Here is a 25,534-nt window from a genome sequence, read left to right on the forward strand (position 1 = left end):
CTGTGAGTCTAACTTTTCCAAAGGGATCTCCTTATCTAAACTGTTACAATTACTTATTTGCTTATCTCAAAATTGTTACAAAGTATCTTAGTTGCACCTGGTAGCTGTTCTGGGCTCTCTGCCAAAAGCTAATTAAGATAGAAACTTTGTTTCTTTCTTTCCAGTACAAATGCAGGACTGCAGGTTGAGCTGTCAAAAGCGGGACTGTCTCGCTGAAAACGGGACAGTTGGGAGGTATGCTTACCCGGAAAGTAGTTTCTAAAGAAAGCATATGAACAGGGCCTCCATCGGGGGGGGGGTGTACCGGCCCGGGACTGAAGGGGGGCCCGACAGTGCTGAACTTTTGAAAGAGCCGGCTCCCCTTGACAGCGCAGAAGCACAAAGCCATTCTGTCTCCTTCCGAAGTCCTGAATGCGTAAGTGCCGAAAAGCCGAAGTCCCGAAGAGGCAAAAGACCCGAAGTCACTAAAACAGCCGAAATTGAAGTCCTGAAGTGGAGAAAAGACCCAAAGTCAAGAAAGGAGGCGAAGTTGAAGTCCTGATGCCGCGAGTTCAATTCCTCTGAACACCAATTTGTGTTTTTTAATCCACCAATGTATTATTTTAATACTCTATAGGCCCCTGCCACCAATGTTTTTTTTAAAAAATATTCTTTGGGGCCCCAATTTTTTTTTTAACTTGTAAGGGGGGCCCTGGCACCAATGTTTTTTTTAAAAAAAAATATTCTTTGGGGCCCCCATGATTTCTAATGGCGGTCCTGCATATGAAGCACACTTTTCCTTATAGGACAGCACATAAAGAATTATTATTGCCCGTAGGGCCCCGTACCTTATCCATCCATATTAAGGGGAACTATTGCTATATGATAGAATAACCTATTCTGAGAAACATTTCAGTTTTTTTGGAATGGGGGTAAATACCAGAGTAAAGGACATCAGCCGCTAAATATCTATTATGCTGTGAGGTCACAATATTACTATTATAGTTTTTTTTTATTACATGGCTGTTGTCCAGTCTCAAATCCATGACAGGCTGCTATGGTAAATTGGTCCCTAGCAACTTGAAGGCTTCTGAAATAATACAAAGAATAATGACCACTGACATAAGCCACAACTGGCAACAGTTTAGTGTGAAAATAAAAACAGTTAAATAGGTTGTGCAAAATAATAAATGTTTTCAATATAGTTAGTTAGCCAAATCTGTAATGGTTAGGGTGAATGGATGTCTAATGTAGAACTCAACTTCCTGCTTTGCATCTCTCTCATTGGTTACCAGCCAGTAACCAATCAGTGACTTGATAGGGGGGGGCATATGGGTCATAACTATTTGCTTTGGAATCTGATCTACATGCCGAGGAAGAAAAGCAAACTAACTGAACAGTTATGTCCCTTGTGGGCCCCCTTCAAGCAGATGTTAGCCATCTGTTCACTCTTTATAGATTACTTATCGGCTAACTAACTATATTAGATTTTTGTTTTTGATTTTACACAGCCTATCTATTTACCCAGTTTTTATTTTTACACTGAACTGTTCCTTTAAATCAGAAATCCACAAAGTGGATTTCAGTTGTATTTGCACCAACATCCACACTGTCTATCTGCACCAAGGCCAGCACAGTGCCTGTCAGCAGGGTCGGACTGGGGGGTCAGGGCCCACCGGGGCTGACACATCAGGGCCCAGCCACCCCCCTCCCCCGGTTGCAAGGACTCTCCTGCTGTCCCTGTCTCCATGCTCCCCCCTCCGCGTACCTGCATCGTGCCTTCCTTACGCCATCAGGCGGGGGGGAGGTCAGGAGCGCCGGCTATGTCTAGCGATGCTGTCTGGGCCGACGGGGCCCATGAAGACTGGGGCCCACCGGGTTTTTTCCCAGTGTCCCCCGGCCCAGTCCGATGCTGCCTATCAGTGCTGACAATGAATGAGCAGATTGGCTGTTTCCTAAGGTGGCCATATGTGGGCAGATTTAAGTTGCCAATTTGGGTCCTTTAGACCGATTCAGCATCTTATCTGCCCATGTATGGGGGCTTCCGACGTCCTCCCCAACCTATATATGGGCAAAAATACGCCAGATATAGATTGGTCAGGTTTCCCCGCGATCGAGAACCGCAACAGCTGGTTGGCGTCTGCTCCCCTTCCCATACTTGTAATCTGATTGTTTGGCCCTAGGACCTAACGATCGGATTAGCCCAATATTGCGATGCTTTTGGTGGGCACATCACATCAACTAGCGGATCTTATAGTGTATGTCCACCTTAACTCTTAGTACGTTATAAAATGGCCAGTTCTAAGAAACTTTTCACTTGGTTTTCGTTATTTATTTTTTTATAGTTTATGAATGAATTGCCTTCTTCTTCTGACTCTCTCCAGCTTTCAAATGGGGTCACTGACCCCATTTAAACAACAAATGCCCTGAAAGGCTACAAGTTTATAGTTATTGCTACTTTTCATTACTCATCTTTCTATTCAGGCCTCTCCTATTCATATTTCAGTCTCTCGTTTAAATCAGTGCATGGTTGCTAAGATTATTTGGATCCTAGCAACCAGATAGCTGAAATTGCAAGTTGGAGAGCTGTTGAATAAAATTCAAAGGCCACAAATAATGAAAAATTAAAACTATTTGCAAATTCTCTAAGAATATCACTCTCTGCATCATACTAAAAGTTAATTTAAAGGCAAACAACTCTATGCAGTCAGAGAAAAAGATACAAATAACTCATAGCACAGAATAGGTAAAGTGACATTGTGATCAGAGCAGTATAGGCTAAGATATATGAGTCAATATATGACATTTAGATTTTTTTAAACTATTAACACACCCGGCTGTCAGGATAGCCGCATGTGTTAATAGTGTAAAAAATGTAAATGTCATCAAAAAAAATAGCAAAACCTGCAAAGAATAACTGTTGATTACCCCACAACTTAAAGAGTAGGACTACGCAGATGATTTCCGTGTGATCTGACGCACTGCGCAAAAACGCAGGCGTCAAATCGGATGCAACGGAAATAAGGTAAGTGAATGCATTGTCCAATGGCGTTGCAGCGTTGATCTGACACGACTGTCGGATGCAGACGCAGCGCGCAGCGTCTGCATCAGACAGTCGCGTCGGATCAACACTACGACACCATCCGACAATGCCATTACTTAACTTATTTCTGTTGCATCCGACTAGACGCCTGCGTTTTTTGCGCAGTGCATCAGATCGCACAGAAAACATCGGTGTAGTCCTACCAAAATACTGAAGTAACACAGCCTCTCACGACTTAGTAATTACTCTGCACCCTGGATGTGATTTAGCCTGTCCATCTAGTTCCGTTGATTTGCATGTCGTGCCATCACCTTGTTTATTATTTTTGGACATTTTTGGACATTTTTCATTTCCATTTCTGCTTTTTTTAGTACCAGAAACAGGACCCTTTCCTATGTTACTACATGAAATTCATAAATGGCAAGTTGTCACCTGCCTGTCATTAAAAGCCAAACACCTATCTAATGCTCCTTGGAGATGCAGGATTAGGCTTCTGCATGCAGCTCATCTGAAAATCCAGGTGTTTTCTTTTATTATTTTTATTTGAAAACCTTTTGCTCTCAATGTCTGTATCTATGTGTACAAATATAAAGACATGTCAACTTCCCCCTATTTTTCTGGTGTCTCCCTCAATTAAGCCTCTATTTCATGGACTCCCATGTGACAGGTCTGTTTCCTGCTGTCAGTGTCAGTCAGTAACATTCCCGGTTCCCGCTCCAATAAAAGGCATAGATTTGTCACCTGAAGTCCTCCATTATTGTCTGAAGACATGGAGCTGGGAAAATGGCAGGTGGGTCCAAGTGGAAAAGGGCAGACCCAGGGGCAGGGCATGACAGGCGCAGTCAAGATGCCCCCAGTAGTAATGTGGGGGTCGACTAAAAGTTGTCCTGCACCCGATCCTAACCTGACTCTGGAGAACCCGCCCCCAACCCTAACCCAGTGTGCTCTCCTACTTATATGCCTACACCTGACCGAACGGAAGTCCACTAGAAGGTCGGGTCCCGCTGGCTTCGGGCCGGCCGTACATCACTAGCCCCCGGATCGCTTTGGATCTGGGTTGGCAACTCTGGATAAAATAATCAATCTACTGATCATCCAGTTTTAGAAAAGCTGTGCAAAATTTGCCATGTTATTGTCACAGTCATTTTACCTGTAATTGTTACCACAGAATTAAAGGGGACCTGTCACCCAAAAAAAATAATCTAAATCCTATTTTATCATGTTAGTCAAGGAAAATATACTTTAATTACACTATATAAATTATTTGAATCTTGTTTCCTTCGGTCTGGGAACTCATAATTATAGCAAGCAGGCAGGAGCCATTTTGTGGACACTGTTATTAAGGCAAGCCTTCCATCATCTCAGAATCTTGTTTGTGCACCAGAATAGGGGACCTGATGTCCATCCCCATGCACTGGTTACACAATTAAACAGTTAAGAGAACTGGGGAATGTGGGGAGTGCAGTAACATCTAGGAAGTGCTGAATGGAAAGGGAAAGTAATTGTCTGCCCCGCCTCTATGCCTAAGGCATAGAGGAGGGGCAGGCAATATTTGATTGACAGCTAAGATTTTTAAATGTGTTTAGCTATGAACGCTTTAATAAAAGAAGAATTTGGATTTCATGTTTAATTTGAAAAGGACTTTTATTATACAGCTTTTTATGTCTGGGTGTCAGTTCCACTTTAAAGGAACAAAACTTTGATGCAGGAAAACACTATGAAACTATAGAGCTATTTTATTTTTTACTTTTTGAACACCTTTTTGAATAATAATAATAGTATTCAAATTTAAATCCACATTTAACCCCATATTTTTCCAAAGTCTTCATATTAAAGATCCACTCACTTTCTATTTTTAGGTTGCTACTACTGATGTATAAATGAATTGCATCCTAGATTATTTACTAAAGTGTGTGTTTTTTGCCCCAAACTTTTCTGTTCACTCTCATTCAACTTGTCTGGGACATTGCAAAATGATTAAATAAATGCACAAGAAGTGGAAGATGGGAAAACTGAAACCTGAATTGGTAGCTCAGAGGTGGAGTTCATAGTGTTCATCAGAAGGTGGCACTACATCCAAAGAAATGTATGTAGAGATCTTTGTAAGCACAATACTGCACATATATGTATTTCAAAAACGAGGGTGCTTTTTGGGGTGAAAGTACAAAGATTATCATTGTAGAAACTGGTGAGTCCCATGGGATGCTGGGGTGCTCTTATGTTTTTAGGTGCATTTTTGAGGCCCCTTTGCTGTGGGATAACTGAAAAAGCACTGCATTAAATGCCAGGGTTAACGTTTATGAATTGTTCAGTGCTTTGATGTGTTTTCTGTTGCACCTTGTGGCTGAATGCCGCAGCTGCTGCTTGTAGAGCTGCCACCTTTTCTGGAAAAAACACTGGCCTACATATACTTTTATCTTTCTTCCCTATTATTAACATTGGCACCAAACATCATTTTTACCAGCCAGATTGTTAAAATACCAGCCAGGGGGCATCCCAAGCTGCACAGCAACTCCCACATATATAAACAATTGGATAAGGACTTACAAGAGCTCTTGTGTAGCAGAGTGTTTATTCTAGAAATGATGGCAAGGTTTTTTAATATACAGTATATCTGATTTAATTATAGTGAATGCAACTTTAGATTTCTGCACTTAGTCAGTAAAGCAAGATCCGCACTATTGTAAATTCAAACGGCTCATTTACAAATAGCACAATGTGCAAAGCGTAAAATTCTAGTGCTAGTTGCAATCGTTTTACTGATAATTTCCCCCCAGAATTTCAGCTTAAAGGAGAAGGAAAGTCTTCTACTTAGGGGTGCTAAATGTTAGGCACCCCCAAGTGATTGTATTTACTTACCTGAAACCCCCCAGCAGTGCTCCTATCAGAAGAAAACTGCACCAGCCCAGGGGTATTCCAGTGAGCACCACTGAGCGTTCCTATTCCAGCTTCAAATTTCCCAGGGTAGACGCATGAGCAATAGAACGAAATAGACGACTTTTTAGTTAAATTTCGGCTTTCCGCTCTACTGTGCATGCGCAGCCGCGAGAAGAGGATCACTCCGTGGTGCTCAGTGGAAGAACCCCAGGCCATTGCAGTTTTCTGCTGATAGGAGCACCGGCCCGGGGTTTCAGGTAAGTCAATACAACCACTTGGGGGCGCCTAACATTTGGCACTCCCAAGTTGAAGAAGACTTTCCTTTCTACTTTAATAGTGTCCAGCACTGCACCAATATGGCCACAAATTCACTTTCATTATTGCAATTTGCTGTGTAAGTTTATAGCACTGCATTTGGGTGAGAATGGCATAACTTCAATAATATCATTAAAATCCGATTCGCTTGGAGCAAGTTATTTGCAGCTTTTGATGCCATCCATTATGGGAACTCTAGAACCCTTGAGGACGCTATTGGGCTGATTTGATCACTTGGCCCTTTGGCAAAAATAAAGCCATAATGTTGGGAATACAGGCCATCGGTACAAGGACCTTATCAATGAGACGATATGGACCTCATCAATATGGTTTTTTTAAACTTAACTAATCTTCAGCCAAATGCCAATTGAGAAGGCCTGTCATACACAGACAGATAAACTGCCAACCCGGTCTGAAAGGGGAAGATTTTGTTTTTCCCAGTCCCACACAGGCAAACGGTGTTTACTCTTTCTTGGAGTCTACGTCTTCTCTAAAGTTATGCCGTTTTGATGCAGTTCCCTGGAAAACATAGCACTGTTCACTCCCCCTATTCCATCCAACCAATATGAGACATTTCTGGGAATATTATCCTGCTGTTTTTTGCATAAAAATATGTGTTTGAAATGAGTTCCCACCGTAAAAGCTGAGATTGTTATATGCCTGCCAACTGTTCAGCATCTATTAGAAATGATGAGCTTATCAGACCTATCCATGATATTTCACAGCCTTTATTCTCCAAGTATTGAAGGACACTGGGAATTATGTATGACACCAGGGTGTCCAGATCACAAATAGCACTATAATTAGTTTGAAACTGATCTGAGGGTGACCATTCTCAGTAGAATATTCCAGCAGCAGTATAATAAATGAGTTTCCTTAAGAGGTGGTTTTCATGTACAGTGGAACGTGTCATGACTTGTATGAGCTACTGCTTAGTGTACATCACATTTAATTAACTCTAGCTGGTTAGCAAATATGAAGAGCTAAAATACTTACATTAACCTAATTAGGTTAACGATCAGAATTCCTTGTGTATGAATTGTCTATACACAGGTTTATATTAATTCAAACAGTGCAAAGCAAATTTCACTTGAATACTCTAAGCTGGTTCTATAAGATTTCTTTTGATTTGGAATGATGTCATTAAAGGGATACTGTCATCCGAAAACATGTTTTTTTCAAAATGCATCAGTTAATAGCGCTGCTCCAGCAGAATTCTGCACTGAAATCCATTTCTCAAAAGAGCAAACAGATTTTTTTATATTCAATTTTGAAATCTGACATGGAGCTAGACATTTGTCAATTTCCCAGCTGCCCCTGGTCATGTGACTTGTGCCTGCACTTTAGGAGAGAAATGCTTTCTGGCAGGCTGCTGTTTTTCCTTCTCAATGTAACTGAATGGGTCTCAGTGAGACATGGGTTTTTCTATTGAGTGTTGTTCTTAGATCTACCAGGCAGCTGTTATCTTGTGTTAGGGAGCTGCTATCTGGTTACCTTCCCATTGTTCTTTTGTTTGGCTGCTGGGGGGGAGGGGGTGATATCACTCCAACTTGCAGTACAGCAGTAAAGAGTGATTGAAGTTTATCAGAGCACAAGTCATATGACTTGGGGCAGCTGGGAAACTGACAATATGTCTAGCCCCATGTCAGATTTCAAAATTGAATATAAAAAATCTGTTTTCTCTTTTGAGAAATGGATTTCAGTGCAGAATTCTGCTGGAGCAGCACTATTAACTGATTCATTTTGAATTTTTTTTTTCCCATGACAGTATCCCTTTAAACAAGTGGATCTTGCATGATTGGATCACATTCGAGCTCTGACCAAACCTCAGGTGAGAACCACATCCATTGCTCAGTGTGATCCACTGTAGATGTTTTTAGCCAACTTATAAAGATCTGCTTGAGCACCAATCGTATAACAGTCAGCCTGGCAGTGCTTAGTAACCTGTTAGTTCAACAGAACAATGCCCCCATTCACAAAACAATTGTTGTAAGCTTGTTATTAGACCAAATGTTGAACCACAAAGGTGACAGTTTAGCCATGCACATGTACTTTGGTGACATATAATCACCAAGCTTTAGCCTTTATTTATACTGGTTAAATGTTAGATACATATGACAGATGTAACCCCTTCCTCTAAAGTAGGTATTTCTGCCTGGAATCAGAAAATGTTCTAGTGTGAATAAGCACTCAAGCAATATTGCACCAAATACTCGATTCTAAAACCTCCAATACAACTAGTACTGCATTTTTAGACGAAAGCAACGTCTTCTCACTAGTTTGTAATGTCCATGGGCAAAAATAATGAACATTTATGGAGGCTAAGTCTTCCCAATATGAGATCAACTGCTACATGTTCATATACAATTATATGTTTTTAATGGAAAGTCTTGTTTTGCTGGCCTCCTCAAGCAAACATGTCACCTTGATAATGTTCATATCCATGTAATAGGCATTATTTATATAGTGGTTTTCTCCTATGGGAGAAGCTCCATTATGAATATTTTGTGCTCAAACTCATGAGGTCCCTAAGTATATTTTTGGGTGGTTGTTGGCTATGTGCAGTTATGCCCAGACCATTACACTCCCAGTAATGCCCCAATCTCTCTCTGAATTCAGCAAGTCTGAGCAATTATGTGCAGATAAAGGACATCCAGGAGGATTACTGCAAATTAAACTCTACTACAAGGCACTAAAGAGGCCCTTGGAGAGTTTCAGGCATCTGTCCATTATTAGGACGGCTCTGTGTCTTGTCTATATAGGTTATAACACAGTAATAGGCTGGGGTGTCATACTGAAAAGATCCTACTGCTCATTGTTTGAGCCAAAGTGGCTTGATATGCACATCAATTGTTTCTGAAGATCTGACTTTATCATGGAAATACTTGAAATCTATATTCTTTTGGCTGCTGTTGGTGTCCCAGGAAACGTCATAATGATCTATGTTACAGCAAAAGAAATTGAGAAGATAACAACGGCAGGGCTCTTAATTATACACCTCTCCATTGCTAACATGATGCATATAGTTGCACGGACCCTTACTCTTATTATTCCCAAGCAAGGTGGTATATGTTATCCAGTAACTGGACCATGCAAGGTGTCCCTCTGTACTCTCTTCTGTGGTCGAAGCATAGGTATGCTGTTAACTTTACTCCTCGGCGTGTTCCGTCTAATGAGGATAATAAACAGAACCCGGAAAGTAATCAGCATTACACCAATGAAGAAATGCAGACATCTTTTGTTGCTTCTGCTGTGGATTGCGATTGTCTGCATGTGGCTACCGTATATTTTGTTGATTCCAGCAGACAGAACCATCCATCAGAATTCTACCGAATCGTGTACCTGTTCAATTTTAATTTCCTTCACCGAGGAGAATAATTCTGTCGTAAAACTGTTCAATATGCTCAACGGGACTTTAATTCAAGTGTTGGTTGTCATTCTCATGTTTTATGTGAGCATTAGGATTGTGTTGATTCTTAGACATCACCAACGCACTGTGTCTGCAGATGGAGCTCTATCCAGATACTGGAGCAATCAGCGAGAACTAAACGCTATCCGAGGAATCACTGCCCTGCTTGTTTGTTTTGGCATTTGTTTTATTACAAATACAGTGCTCCGGAACATTATCACTTCTGCCAGTTCCATTTGGCAAAGATTGTTTGGGGATTTGTATCCTGTTCTTTCCCCTTATATTTTGGGCTTTGGCTATCCAAGCTTCAGAAATATGTTTTTGTGTGTGTCATGCAACCCATGCAAAAAACACAACAGGCAGCATCCAATTACGGTTTCCTAACCAGATTGAGATCATATAAACATGGGGCCAAAGAAGCTGACATTTATCTGCAAAGTTGGACAAGATCTACAAAAGAAGGGAATTGGCAATGCTTTATACAGGTATGGGGCCTGTTATCCAGAATGCTTATTTGAGGTTATTCAAATAAGGGGTCTTTCCATAATTTGCATACCAATTTTTATACCTTAAGTCTATGTAAAAAAAATCATTACTAAACCCAATAGGCTGGGTTTGCCTCTGATAATGATTCATTATATCTTAGTTTGGATCAAGTACAAGATACTGTTTTATTATTACAGAGGAAATGGAAGTAATTGTTAAAATTTGAATTATTTGATTAAAAGGCAATCTATGGGCTATAGCCTTCCTGAAACTTGGAGCTTTCTGGATAATGGGTTTCTAGATAATGGATCCCATACCTGTGTAAGATAGTGTTCCATTTTTAAGTACATAATAAGCATTTATAGGGGTTTCTATATATTAGCATATATAATTAAAATTTTGTTTGCCTAGTGGAAGCTGAGCCTTTACAGATTTTAAAATAATATAGTTTGTATACAGTATATGTATGTGTGTTATATTTTACATTAAGTGGTACATTATTTCCTATGTTAAACGTTTGCATTCTGAATTTAGAGCTGTATTGGGCTTGGTTATTTAGCAACCTAGCATTCTGTAAATAAAGCCATTGATGTCTTCAAGGTTCAGGAACAGATGTGAGCTACTAACCAACATGGGCTGATCTATTTAATGCCTCCAGAAGTAAACGAGAACTAAAGCTTAACTAAAGTAGACTAGAAATGTGGGGACAAGTGTGGAGCTGAGAGTGTAATGGAGGGGGAAAAAAAGCCAAAAGATATGAAATATATTTCATTTAGTGGATCGACTTGCCCTAACAGCAGCTGGGGTCCTTCAGTGGACCAGTCTGTTATGATTTTAGAAGAATAAACTTTAATTTGTTTGTTTCCATGTTATATTATGTGAAACTGTCCTGTCTTGTGAAAAGGCCTGCTATAAATAAACACAGGCATAGACCTGATTGATGTTACACTTGGTGCTGATGTCTCTTTCTATAAAAAAAGCTTTGCCAGTCCTGCTACTTTAATAAATAATTTGTTATTGGCTGGACTGAGAATATACAGTATACACACTTATTCTAAATTGCATAATTAAAAAAAATACTATTATTTTATTGTCTTTTCTTGACAATTGAATTAAAGGGAAACTATACTAAATATTACAGGTCTCTTCACATAAAACTACCCATAAAAATAAAATAAATAAAATTTTTATAAAAAAATAACCCAAAACATTTTAATAGTATGTGCCACTGGATAATCCCATATAGAACAATGGTTGATATAAGTACTAAAGTCTACCTCTCTGGCTCATACGAATCACTGTGCTCTCACTCATAAACCGAGGGCACACATACATGCTAAGTGACATCAGCCAATAAATGGGCAGAACTCTGTCTTTTACAACACATTTTTCTGTAACCGTAAGAACCTGCATTTTGCAGTTTGTTACTTGTCAGCCGCCAATTAACATTGTAAAGTTTACCTTGAAAGTAAACAGCTGACTGATTGCTTTGGGTTACTAGACTTGGAAATTTGCACTTTATTAAAGGGGTTGTTCACCTTTGTGTTAAAGTTTAGTATAATGTAGAGAGTGATATTCTGAGACAGCTTGCAATTGGTTTTCGTTTTTTATTATTTGTGGTTTTTGAGTTACTCAGCTTTTTATTCAGCGGCTCTCCAGTTTGCAATTTCAGCAATGTGGTTCCCAATTCCCCTTTTTTGAATAAGAGACTGGAATATGAATAGGAGAGGGACTGAATAGAAAGATAAGTCATAAGAAAGTAGCAATAACAATACATTTATAGCCTTACAGAGCATTTGTGTTTTAGATGGGGTCAGTGACCCCCCCCCCCGTCTGAAAGCTGGAGTCAAAAGAAGGCAAACAATTCTAAAACTATATAAAATAAAAAAATGAGGCCCAATTGAAAAGAATTGGCCATTCTAGAACATACTAAAAGTTAACTTAAAAGTGACTCACCCGGGGGGCGTGGTCTGGATGGCAACCTAGCAAGACGCGCTGAATAGGTGCTCCGCACTATAACAATCCTGTTACACACTTTAAAGATTACCGGAGGTCAGCAGAACCCTTACCGGAGCTCCCGGGACACCTCTAATCGCCACTGATACGAGCATGGGGAAACAAACCCAACGGGTGCGCTCGGAGGCCGCCTCTAAGTTGGAACAATTCGCGAGGCGGCAGACCCAAGATGGCGGCGGTCCCCCACGAAGCCCTACGCAGCAAGGCCCTACTAACCAGCCACCAGCTGTGGAGGAGTCCGGAGCTGGAGCCCCACCAATACCATCGCCATCCGATCTGATGAATGCAATCCTGCAGTGCCAAACGACACTGACGACCACGTTTACCAGTAAAATCGAGGAATTGCGCATAGATCTTTCACTAATTAAACAGGATCTCCAAACTCTCCGGGAGAGAACCAGCAGTGCGGAAAACAGAATTGGAGACCTGGAGGATCGCACTGCGACACTGCCGGAAGACATGCGGCAAGTTAGACAGCAATTGCAGGCCAACGCTGACCGATTAGACGACATGGAGAACAGGCTGCGCCGCTCGAACATACGAGTGGTCGGACTGCCGGAGCGCAGCGAAGGGACATCCCCAGAACAATTTGCAGAGGCATGGCTCAAAGACCTCCTGGGCCCAACTGTCTTCTCAGCGCAGTTTGTAGTGGAGAGGGCCCACCGGGTCCCAACGAGGCCCGGTCCACCTGGGGGTCCGCCACGTCCCTTCCTGATCAAACTGCTGAATTACAGGGACCGGGATGCCGCGCTAAGAGAAGCCAGGAACAGGGAGGCTCTACAATATTCGGGAGCCCGAGTTTCACAGTACCCAGACTTCTCTATCGCAGTGCAAAAAAAGAGAAGTTCCTTCATTGAAGTTAAAAGAAAGCTCAGAGATCTCGGTTTCAAATATGCCATGCTGTTTCCAGCGAAGCTAAAAGTAATAGAGGGAGACAGGTCTCTGTTCTTCGATCACCCGACTGATGCCCAAGACTGGCTAGATCGCAGGCCCAGGCGAAGCCGTTCCCCAAGGAATCCGTAAGTGAAACTTACACTTTGGGCAATATGAGAGGTACGTGGACCAGGGCAGCCAAGGTTTAACTATAACTAACACTGTGTGCCGGGACGGTATTGGGGGCGGGGATAGTGAGCTACGGCGGGCTATGCTGTATAAATAATTTCCCCGGATGGCGGATTCATGTTAAAGTTTTGGGACCAGGGAGACGCCAAAACCCAACCTACAAACCGAAAACCTGCATCCTGGATAAACCAGCTTCCCGCCCACTTACCCACGGATGAGCGTACAACGGCTTTCCAATTGAATCTGCTGGGAACCGAGACCTTCCTGACTCTTCCCAGACTCATCCGATCCATGGTTGGAGTACACACAAGTCACAGCTGTACATGTTTAGCCTTGAGATATCGAGGAAGTACACTTTTGCCTTGGATTTACAAGTGTTTGTATTGCACAACTATCCTGTCGAGCTGGCAAAGCCCCTCTACAATATAAAAAATCTACCCAAAGCCCATGCTAGTGCGAGCACTTGACTGTCTTCTCTGACCCTTTGAGTTTTTCAGGAACTGCTGAAAGTTTTTGAACTGCCACAACCACGTTCTAGGTAGTAAAGTTTGCTTGTTATGGGATACAGGTATCTCCGTGTTTGGGAGGGGATACAGGGAGGGGGGACAGTTTGTGTGGGGTTCTTGCACTACGCTCTATCTTTTTCTCTTTCAACTCTTTCTTTCCTCTGGGAGCGGATTTTTGAAAGTGCATCTAGCACGAGAAGTTGTAAATTTTGCTATATGAAAGCGCCAGTGGGGGGACTCGCCCGTTGCCTGACACCCAATATCATACACCTTACAATACAACTAGTCATTACAATATGCGGGAGGCGGCACCTGGGTGACGATCCCCACTGGTACAGGGTTATGCTTAATACTAATAAATGTATGGGACAAAATTGAATGTTTTATCTTGGAACACCCGGGGCCTTAACAACAAGATCAAGAGATCAATTACGTTAGAACAGATTAGGAAATCCAAAGCGGATATACTCATGCTCCAAGAGACTCATCTGATTGGACAGCGAGTTTTGGCCCTAAAACGGAAATGGATGGCTGCGGTATACCATTCAGAGTTTTCCTCACACTCAAGAGGAGTAGCCACCCTAATTAGAAGGTCCCTTAACTTTAAACTGGAGCAAGTGATCACTGATAGAATGGGGAGGTATGTTATCCTGAAATGTAAAATACAAGGTTCAACATTTATCCTGGTCAACGTCTATCTCCCCCCCCCAGCTGAGATAGCCCTCCTTACACTTATATTTCAGAAAGTTGCTTCCTTAGGTCCCCATCCAGCAATATGGGGAGGGGACTTCAATATGGTACCAAATCCAGACTTAGATAGGCTGAAGCCAAACACGAACGACTCCCAGGCTTTCAACAACTGGCTTGAATCTATGCATTATGTGGATGTATGGCGGTGGAAGCACCCACAAATTAGGCAATATACTTGCTTTTCGGCAGCTACGTCTGCATTGTCTAGAATTGACCTTATACTGGTCTCACCAGAACTCCTTAAAATGGTAACCAAAATACACTTTGGCACTAGAGTATGTTCGGATCATACTCCTGTCCTGCTGACTTTAGATAGCGGAGAAGCGGCCCCTGCATCCACCTGGAGACTTCCGACTAAGTGGATAACTAACTCCAAGGTAGCGGACAAATATATTTCCCAACTAGATGAATACTGGGAAATTAATTCGAACACTGCATCCGAATACTCGGTGTGGGACGCCTGTAAGGCACATACAAGAGGTATCTACACCTCATTAATTACCGCTGCCAGAAGGGAAACTGAGGCGGAACTTATGGAAGCCAAAATTAAGCTGGGGGAGGCTGAAAAAGACCTAGTTGCAAATCCCAATAATACCACAAGACATATTATGACAGAGACCCAAAAGCAGGTAGATCTATTACACATAGACAAGTTCTCCCAGAAAGAACTTTACCGTTCTGCAGCATGGTTCAATCAGGGAGATAAAAACGGGAAACTCCTTGCCTTACTCGCTAGAGAGGATACCCCTCATCTGGCAATAGCTGAAATTCGAGATGATACAGGGACTCTCCTTACTGATCGTAGCCAAATTGTAAAGAGATTTGAGGAATACTTTCAAACAACCTATACAGCAATACCCACACTGCCCCAATACAGGCTCGTTGAATACTTAGGGAAAATTGATTTTCCAATCATACCTCCAGATATGAGACAATACTTGGACACTGACATAACAGTTGAAGAAATAGGAGATGCTATAGCGGGAATGCAGTCTGGCCGATGCCCAGGTCCTGATGGACTACCATCTGAGTGGTACAAGACTCACTCCCAGATACTATCCCCTAAACTTAAATCTGTATTCAACAAGGCCTCGGAGACAAACTCTCTCCCCGAGACATTTTTCATGGCAAATGTTACGCTTATCCACAAAACAGGTAAACCCCGTGAGAACTGTGACTCGTACCGTCCCATATCACTGCTAAATTGCGATGCGAAAATCTTCGCTAGAGTATTGGCCAACAGACTCAAAAGGACGGTCCGAGGGATAGTTCACCCAGACCAAACAGGGTTTATGCCGAACAACGCCACGGACATAAATATTAGAAGACTATACAACAATCTTGAAATCAATCACACCAATGCAGGGAACAGGGTGGTACTGTCGTTGGATACAGCAAAAGCATTTGACACGGTCTCCTGGCCATACTTATGGGAGGTTCTCAGATGTTTTGGATTTGGTCCTAGGTTTGTCACCTGGGTTAAGGCATTGTACTATGACCCTCAAGCCAAAATACTGGTCAATGGCACTCTCTCAGAAGCCATAAAACTGGGACGGGGCACGAGACAGGGCTGCCCCTTATCACCCCTACTATTCGCCCTAGCGATAGAACCCCTGGCTATACAAATAAGAGACTCCCCGAACATAATAGGGCAGCGTATAGGACAAACAGTCGAAAAAGTCTCCCTATACGCGGATGACATGCTCTTATATTTGGCCAATCCAAGAGAGGATTTTGACTCAGCCATAAATTTGATAGAAGATTTTGGGGTCTACTCTGGCTTACGAATTAACCAAGACAAATCGATAGTATTCCCTTTAGACCCATTACCAGAAGAACTAGCCACATCTGTTGGGAGACTGAAGGTTGTCCAATCCTTTAAGTATCTGGGAATTACCATAACAAAAGATTGTAAAAAATTTGAGGATGCAAACCTGTCTCCGATAACTAGGGCACTAACCAACAAAATAGATGTGTGGACACAGTTACCGCTTACTCCCCCTGGGAGAATCAATTTATTCAAAATGGTATTCCTTCCCAAGCTACTATATGCCTTTCACAATTCCCCTATAACGCCTAGATCCCAATGGTTTAAGTATGTTAACAAGATCCTTAGGAGGTTCATATGGGCAGGGGAACGGCCACGCCTAAACTTCAAAACCCTACAGGCCCCACTCACACAAGGTGGATTAGCACTCCCAAATGTTTGGATGTACTTCATTGCTAGTCAACTGGTCTACATACACTGGTGGATGGTCCCCTCCACTGATAACATGTCAATGATACTTGAAGCAAATGTTGTGGGCTCACTGGAGGCTTTGGCAAACCTCCCATATAGAGGAGTCACACATAGACACCCAACCACAACCCCTATGAGAACCGCTATGGCTGCATTCCAAAAGGCACTTACACAGGTACAGGGGTTGCAGAAGGGGTGGTCTACATGGGAGCCACTCTGGGGCAATCAGCACCTTTCGCATCTTTCGTCACTTCCAGATGCGGCACAATGGGCCAAACATGGGGTCAAGCTTTTGCAGGACATAGTGGGGGCGGGGGATATTAAAACATTCCAGGCCCTTAAGGCAGAGTATGGGTTACCCCAACAAATGTTTTTTAGATACTTGCAATTGTCTCATGCCTTTCGTGCCCAATTTCCAGATCGACCAATAGGAATGGCAGCTACCACGCTAGAGAAGTACCTGCACAAAGGGGATCTTGTCAAACCTATGTCCCGTTTCTACACAATTTTGTGGCAAAACTCCTCAGACCCACTTGCAAAGGTACTAGAAAAATGGAAAAGGGATATCCCTGACCTCACAGATGATATGTGGGAAGATGTCCTTAAGCAGGTCCCAGAAATTACTATACCCACCAGAGATAGATACATACAAGTTAAATTCCTGAATAGAGTGTACCTCACCCCATATAGAATTGCCAAAATGTTCCCCAATGTACCTGATTCGTGTATTAGATGTGGGAGAGAGGTGGGATCTTATATGCATGTTTTCTGGCACTGCCCCATGATTCAAAAATTTTGGAGAGACATTGTACATTTTGCAGCAGAAACTCTGGACTTGCCACAGATTGTGTCACCACTGACTTGTCTGCTGGGAGTGGCGGAGGACTTGGGTCTGAATGCCTATGAAAAAATCTGTTATCTACAACTATTATATTTTGCAAAGAAGGCTATACTGCTAAACTGGAAGTCTACTGCCCCTCCTTCCCTATCATTTTGGATTAACCTGGTGAACAAAGCTTTACCACATCAGAAGTTAACATACTTGGCCAGAGGATGCCCACAAAAATTTGAAAACATTTGGGGCTCCTGGGTGGCCCTCAAAGATGCACCAAATGACTAGTTGTGCTGTGGTCATTGTAAATGCATACTGTCAATAACTGGAATTGTACTACACTGCTCAGCTCCCTATCTCTCTGCTCTCTATTCTTTTTTCTTCCGCTCTATTTCTCCAATGTATGTTTTGAAAAATGGAAAAATAAAAACTTTTAAAAAAAAAAAAAAGTGACTCACCCCTTTAAGCACAAATAGGGTTAAATTAATAAAGGGCCAGAAACTCCATTATATTATATGCCTAATTTGTGTTTATAGATTAGGATTGTCCCAGCACCCACAAATGACAAGTGCACACTCATGACCAGTGCAGGTACATTGTATAGTTAAGGATTTACTCCTTATTGAATAATATAAGGATATTACAAGTTCCCAAGACTTGCCCATGGCAATATAAAAGGACATGGCTGAAGGCTTTTATACAGGCCAATAAACGCTGAACGGAATTCTAATATCCTCATGTTTTACAACAGGGAGTACAATATTTGCCATGATACACAAGTTTCAGTCATGTGACAAAATTACATCTCTAAGCTCCGATTATAACGGATGACATCACCAAGCACCATTTGCAAGTATAGAATTTACAGGATATATTGGGCCAAATTTAATCCAGTGAGAAAAAAGGTTCATGTGAAAACTCACGGACAAGATTCAAGGAGGAGAAAAACTTCTCCAAATTCAGACCCAGAAAAATGTCTCACTGATTATTTATAAATAGAATTGCATCTCACATTGAACCTCCTCCATGAGTTTTCAAACGATGAACCTTTTTCTCACTGAATTGAATCTGGCCCATTATATGTAAATATATATATATATTTTAAAGCCACGTCTGTTTAACTGGACTTCACATTATTATGACCAATCTCTGGACACTTTAACATGAACATAAAGTTCACAAAGGCACAGTGTTCAGCACATCTACCTGTATTGCTTTGCTCTTCAATAGGAAAATCATACTTTCAAACAGGGCCACCACTGGTTGGCTCCACCTGTTGGGGTCCCAGGTAACTTAGGGCTAATAATTGGGGTTCTGCTAACGGGACCCTGTAACTGTTGATGCCAGCTCTTCTCTCTAACATTCCTATGATTTCACATATTTTAAAGGAAAACTAAAGCCTAACTAAAGAAGTAGCTAGAAATGTTGTACATTATGGTTTGTGCTTCTGTACCAGCACAAGGCAACCACAGCCCTTTAGCTGTAAAGATCTGTGTCTCCAAAGATGCCCCAGTAGCTCCCCATCTTCTTTACTGCTGATTCACTGCACATGCTCTGTGCTGCCGTCACTTACTGAGCTTAGGGACCCACTCACAATATACAGTACACATAGAATAGATATGTCACAGTATAAGGCTGATTAGTAATTAATATGGATAATTACTACATGGCAGCACCGAAACCAGTGCAATTAGCATCAGAATTTAATAATCAGCCCTGTAGCATCATCTTATATTAAAGACCAACCTAATTTTCTGTTTGATAATTTGCTACAACCCCTAAGCTTAGCTTCTCAACAGCTGCTCAGAGACCACTGAGCATGTGAGTGTCACAGACACTTTCCAAGATGGTGTCCCCCTGTGATAAGTTTGAAAAAGTCCTGGATCATTGCTGCTATTGACAAGCTGAAACTCTAGGCTGGTGCAATAAACTCAATATATAAAATATGGCATTTTTAGCCATATTCATTTTTACTGTTTAGTTTTCCTTTAGGGTACAGTTTGCAAACTGACTTGAGGATAGACATGTATGGTCACTAATGCTCCTTTTCCACAAATAATACAATTACATTGCACTGGCCACGGATGTCTAATCTATGCATGCAGCATTGTGTGAAATGCTATGAATTAGTGAAATCTGTGTGCCTTGCGGTCGTCCATCATAGAGCTGAATGGGACTTGTCTTACACTGCATAGCTTTCTATAATGAAATCGTAGCATAACAGCTGAAAAGACCAGTCAATATAAAATTAAAAAACATATTTATTAGGGAAATGAGGGGAAAAAAAAAATCTGTGTAAGTTAGTTAGAATAGACATACAGGATCTCCTGCACTCAGTGCCAACATGAAGTACCCAACTTAATATACCAACAGCAAACAATAATCTGAGTGAATAAGTCGACACTGAGTAATATTAATATTTTGCATTACATGGGGAAGAAGAGGTTAATGCACTCACTTTGCCATGAATATTCAAGTACCAAGACATTATTTTGCACACAGAAGCACCATGTTGCCCAGTTTTATGATAGAGTGGGAAAAAGCAATATACCAGGGATGAACAACATGCAGCCAGCTCAATCAAGAGACACTTAATGGGCTTGTAGATTGGCAGCCACAGGGCTGTTGGTTGGATACTCAAGGTATATGTGCACAAAAGCCCCAGACCAGAAGGTGCACAAGTAAAGATGCAGAGAAGTAATTAAAGTTGTAGAAACAAATCAAAATGCTCACTTTGGGCCAAGCCAATATGTTCTCCAGTCCTAACAATGCATTGAAAACTCTAAAACATTCTAATATTCCAATTAATATTCCATGTAATATTTCAAATGAAAACTGCAAATATATATCCTCCTTGCCTTAAAACAGTAGTTCTATTCATTTTAACCAACCAGAGCTGTCTTTAGATGGCCCAGAGCTCCCACAGAATTGTAGAAAGGGGTATAGCAGATATATAGTAGGCCAAGATGATACTACTATGGGGATTTAAAAATAGTGTGACATTATAGCTCTATTTATTAATTTTGATTACATTTTTAGAGCCCTAATTATCAAACGGTGAACTCTAAGGCAGAGACACACGTTCAGATACGGGGAGATTAGGTCGCCCAGCGAAAAATCTCCTCTTCTTCAGGGCAACTAATCTCCCCGAACTGCCCCCTGCCGACTAGGATGTAAATCGCCGGCGGAATGGTCCCCCGAGCGCTTCATTTTCTGAAGTTGTCCTATGAGGAAACTTCGGGCGACTTAGAAAAACTGAAGCGATCCGAGTGCCATCCCGTCTGCTATTTCAATTTTAGACAGCGGGAGGCAGTTCGGGTAGATTAGTCGCCCCGAAGAGGCGATTTATTGCAGAGCGACTAAATCTCCCCACATCTGAGCATGTCTCTGCCCTTACTTTCACACATTTATACATTCACCTCTAAAAATCCCACAGGAATAAATAGAGACTGGAATTTTAATGTGGTGAGCTCCAATTTCACACATTGATGAATGATTGATGCCCTTTTTATTAGTGTTATTAGGCAGAAAAGGATGTCGACAATTGTACTTTCTTGACAGTTAGAGTCATAAATTGGACCCTCCAATGTTGCATAAATAATAGGGCTATACCACTACTAAAGACAGCGTAGTCTGAATATTTGGTGTTCCTTACATTTGCAGATCAGGAGCAAACTACGAGAAACAACTGTTTGCAAGGCTTTGTATGAATGCTACTCTGTCATATGAATTTTGGGTGGGGAGGCCAGAGAACATAGTAAAACATAGGCTCTTTGAAGGCTGGAATCTTGTTTCCAACATCACCTCTTACACAACAACAATGAACAGGTCATGGAAATTTGCATAGAAAACGTAAGAATAAGGCTAAGCAGGTGTTAAAAGTAAAACGGATCAATATAAAAGGGCACAGTGGTGTCTTTACTTGGCTACTTAAAAATTTAAAAAAAAAAAAAAATGAAATCACAGTATTTACTAGTACTATAAAAGTTAATGGCAGCTGTCTTAATGAAACATTACAGTATTAGATCATCCACATTAACATGCTTATATATTTCACTGCAAAAACCTGATCAGTGTATTAGCACAGTAGTGCTTTGTACGTACCTGATTATTATTCATCTACCATCTGTAGTAAGTCATGTGAAAACACCGATTCTGGGAACATGAAAACCAAATGGGCTCAGCACTCGGTGCTGCGCAGGCCAGTTCCATTAAACCCATTCAGTCTTTTTCAATCAGCGGAAGATTCTATCCTGCAGAATCCCCCCACCAATTCAATGAGTACAATATCAGCAATGTAAATGCACTTATTGCAGAAAGGACTGACCTTGCTCAAGGCAACATCTGTGCCATTACATTTTGAGATCACAGCTTTCAGCTTAGTTGGAAGTTTCAGATGTAAAATGATAAATGTGCATTTCCGTTGAGTGATTTTTGGAAGTTGACGAAGGAGAACATATTTTAATGAAGCCCCCGGGGTTAAGGAATTAAAACCCATAATATGTATTTTAAGTTTGTGTTTAACATTTTAGAGTAAAAGACTGCAATAATTGTGCTGTAAACGAAGTTGAAATGAATCAAATGTGTTTTTTTAAGGGAACCCTGGACATAAGCTTATTTAGTTGGACTATATAGATATATATATCTAGAATGTTTGGACCCTAAAAAGTACTGTTTTGCCACCAATATGGATTCATGCAGCTTAGGTACCATCAACTACAAGCTGCTGTTTCTTTTTTAATTATTTAAATTATTTGCTTAAGGGCTCTTATACGCTGGTGGTTTTTCCTGCGCTCCCCTGCGTTGCACTTTCTTCCGTTCAGCCGCAGGGGAGCGCAGGAGTAGACGCACTCAATTATTGTGAAGGGGGCTGTACACAGATGCATGTAAGCACCAAACGCAGGTGGGATGCAGCATGTTGCATTTAAGGTTGCCCCTGGCCAGTAAAAATGATGGTTCATCCCAATGTTATTAATAGGAAAAAAAGATAAATATATAGGAAGGCCGGTATTTTTTTCCAGAAAAGGTGGCAACCCTAGTTGCATTTCACCTGCATTTGGCACATACATGCGTCTGTGTGAGTACAGCACTGTCACAATAATTGAATGCGTTTACTCCTGCGCTCCCCTGCAGTTGAATGGAAGAAAGCGCAACGCAGGGGAGCCCAGGAAAAACCGCACACGTGTAAGAGCCCTAATGAATACATGTGTGTGTGTGTGTTTAATATTTATATTATACACAAACAACTGTTTGCCAGTTCAGTGTTTATGCATTGTTTTTGAGTGAGTTTATGCCAGAGATGGGGATATTTCTTCCTTTAGGTTTGAAGTTCTGGGCCATATTTTCTTTTTTTTTTTTCTTTAAAGCACAGGCTAGCCATTCCTGAAGTCCCTGGAGATAAATGCATTTATCACAACAGTATATAAATGGAAGTTAAGCATAACGGATCTTAAATAGGCACACGAGTTGCTATGGTGTGTTATTAGAGACCTTGAGCTCTTGTACATTATAATACACTTACAGACTCTCTATTCCATACAGGGAAAATCTGGATCTTAGTGTATTAAAAATGCAGATGATAAAATCCCACTAAAAATAATCTATGTTAATAACAAAAAGGATTAAGGTATTAAATGGCAGAACCATTGCCTGAACCACAAAAAGTGCATAAACATAATAATAATAATACTACTACAAAACATGGCTAGATGTGTTAAACAAATGGTTCTTGTTAGATGGTAATCTTTTTACATAACGCATTATTTACAGGGGTTTAAATCTACAGATAGCACAGTGCACAATTCAGTCTCTGCCTCGCTGATCTATCGGAAATATTCAGCAAGATTAAAACGTAGGTTCCATCTCTGCAGAATCTGGCATAGAAGGCATCAGAATGCGTCGCTCCAAGTTGCACCCTTGTGATTATAAAAGCAACAGTTCAAATACGAAGGGCGTTCATTTGATATTCTTGGTTGGAGTTTCCGTTTCAGTTGACTGTCTTCCATCAGTCCATGCTTCTCTGGTACTTTTCAGTGCTAGTGTTTTCTGTTTGTCTACGACAACATAATCAACCTTTTCGTCAGCAGCACTGCTTCCAGAACCAACACTCTTCTTCTGCACAAGAAAAGGAACAAAAATAAGAAATCTTTACTTAATGACGCCCACCATGTTTACTATAAAAGTTTCCAGCACTGCCTCCTGTGCAACAGCAGGAACTCGCTTGGCCTCATCACTGCTGGACTAGGGGTAAGCGACAGGGAAGGTACGTGCCTGGCGCCCCCCAAGGTTTGCGCCCTAGGCACGTGCCTCTTCTGCCTACACCCAGTTCCGGCCCTGAATATAGTTAGTTAGCCAAAACTGTAATGTATAAAGACTGGAGTGACTGGATGTCTAACATAACAGAACACAACTTCCTGCAGCTCTCTTGGTTTCCACTGATTGGTTACCAGGCAGTATCCAATCAGTGACATGGGGGGGGGGGGGGCACATGGGCCATAACTGTTGCTTTTGAATCTCAGCTGAATGCTGAGGATCAATTACAAACTCACTGAACAGTTATGTCCCATGTGGCCCCCCCTTATAGTCGCTGACTAACTCAGAGTTAGAGAGCTGAAAAGCAAGAAGTAATGTTTTGTTCTGTTAGACATCTGCTCGCTCCAGCCTTTAAACATTACATTTTTGCCTAACTAACTATATTAGAAACATTTTTTATCTATTTACCCAGTTTTTATTTTTACACTGAACTGTTCCTTTAAACACAGACCTGGTCTAAGCAACTTTTATTTGGTCTTCCATTATTTACATTGTATTGTTTTTGAACTATTCTGACTGTTTTTGTCATGTACCTGAAAACGTCTCAGTGTTTGGAGGCTTACATTTTATAGTCATTTTTTGTGTGTATTTTCCTCTTTTATTCCTCTTCCAGTTTGATTTCAAAGCTGCTCTCTGGTTACTTTGTTTAGACCTAACAAACCACCAACACTTTTTTTTCATGAGTTCATCTGCCCTGAGGAAAGGTGACCTTGCCTGAGGTGGCACTTCACAAGAGGAGGCAAAAAGATGCCCATGGAGCATGTCTGTTGCTCTTTTAGTGTAAATTGTGCAATCTTGCTTTATAAAATAGCAATCCAGTCCTTTTTGACACAGTCCACAGGGGGTGGGGAGGTAGCTAATTGAGTTTTCCATATAGAAGGTTAATAATGTTCCTATTATTAGGCATGGGGCACATGCAGCTGATCATCAACTATTCTTTGCCTGCATTTAGTAAACAGGCGGAGGAAAGCAGATCCGCTTCCTCCTGCACTTTCAGTCAATGGAGCATGACAGCAGATCTGCTTTCTTCCGCCTACATACAAAACGCAGGCGGAGGAAAGTGGATGATCTGGTTTGTGTGCCCTTGCCCTTTCTCAGAGTCATGCTCTCTTTGGAAAGCATCTACAATCCAGTTATTTTGTACAATAGAACATCCAATGCACAGTTACAGGACTACCATTTACAAAGCAAGTGACAGATTTGCAGTAAAACAGGTTTGTTGCTACACTATTCCTCTTTAATTTATTAGCACAGAAAAGAAAACAGGAAAACATCTCTTTGAAGTTTCTGCTGTAGATCTGCTAATGTAGAAAGAAGTGAAATGCAATTAAAAGAAGTTATGGTTACATAAAAGAGCCTTAGAGGCTGTAACTTTGCCTGTGGGTAAGGTGGTTCCCAAATAACATACATAGTTGGCAGTGGTTAAACTTGAAGAGCCTTAAAGGGAAACTGTCATAGGGGAAACAATCTGTGTTCAAGCCACATTCATTAATATTGCTCCTCACACATAATCCTGTACAGAAATCCATTTCATAATATTGCTGCCCACACATCATCATTAAAACCCAATAGAATCCCAAACCATTAATTCATTTGAAAATGTTAAATGGTAGAATGAATTCTTTGCAATGCACACATTGTAATGTATATTTTAATGAAAACAACACCACCAAAACTAAAGCACTAGTGTTAGCATCAAGTGATTGGG

General features: G+C 41.2%; 1 protein-coding gene across 1 annotated transcript in view; it reads right to left on the reverse strand.

Moving 5' to 3' along the window:
* Positions 1 to 22,873: 22,873 nt before the first annotated feature.
* gab1.S (GRB2 associated binding protein 1 S homeolog) overlaps positions 22,874 to 25,534 on the reverse strand; it is a gene marked incomplete at its 5' end in the record, with an annotated part of 72,900 nt that continues 70,239 nt past the window's right edge. The window contains 1 exon segment of the mRNA NM_001095732.1: positions 22,874 to 23,628. Within this exon segment, the coding sequence (NP_001089201.1) occupies positions 23,470 to 23,628 (159 nt within the window). The 3' untranslated portion in view covers positions 22,874 to 23,469.

The sequence above is a fragment of the Xenopus laevis genome, chromosome 1S (genome assembly GCF_017654675.1).
Source record: "Xenopus laevis strain J_2021 chromosome 1S, Xenopus_laevis_v10.1, whole genome shotgun sequence".
Classification (NCBI taxonomy): Eukaryota; Metazoa; Chordata; class Amphibia; order Anura; family Pipidae; genus Xenopus; species Xenopus laevis.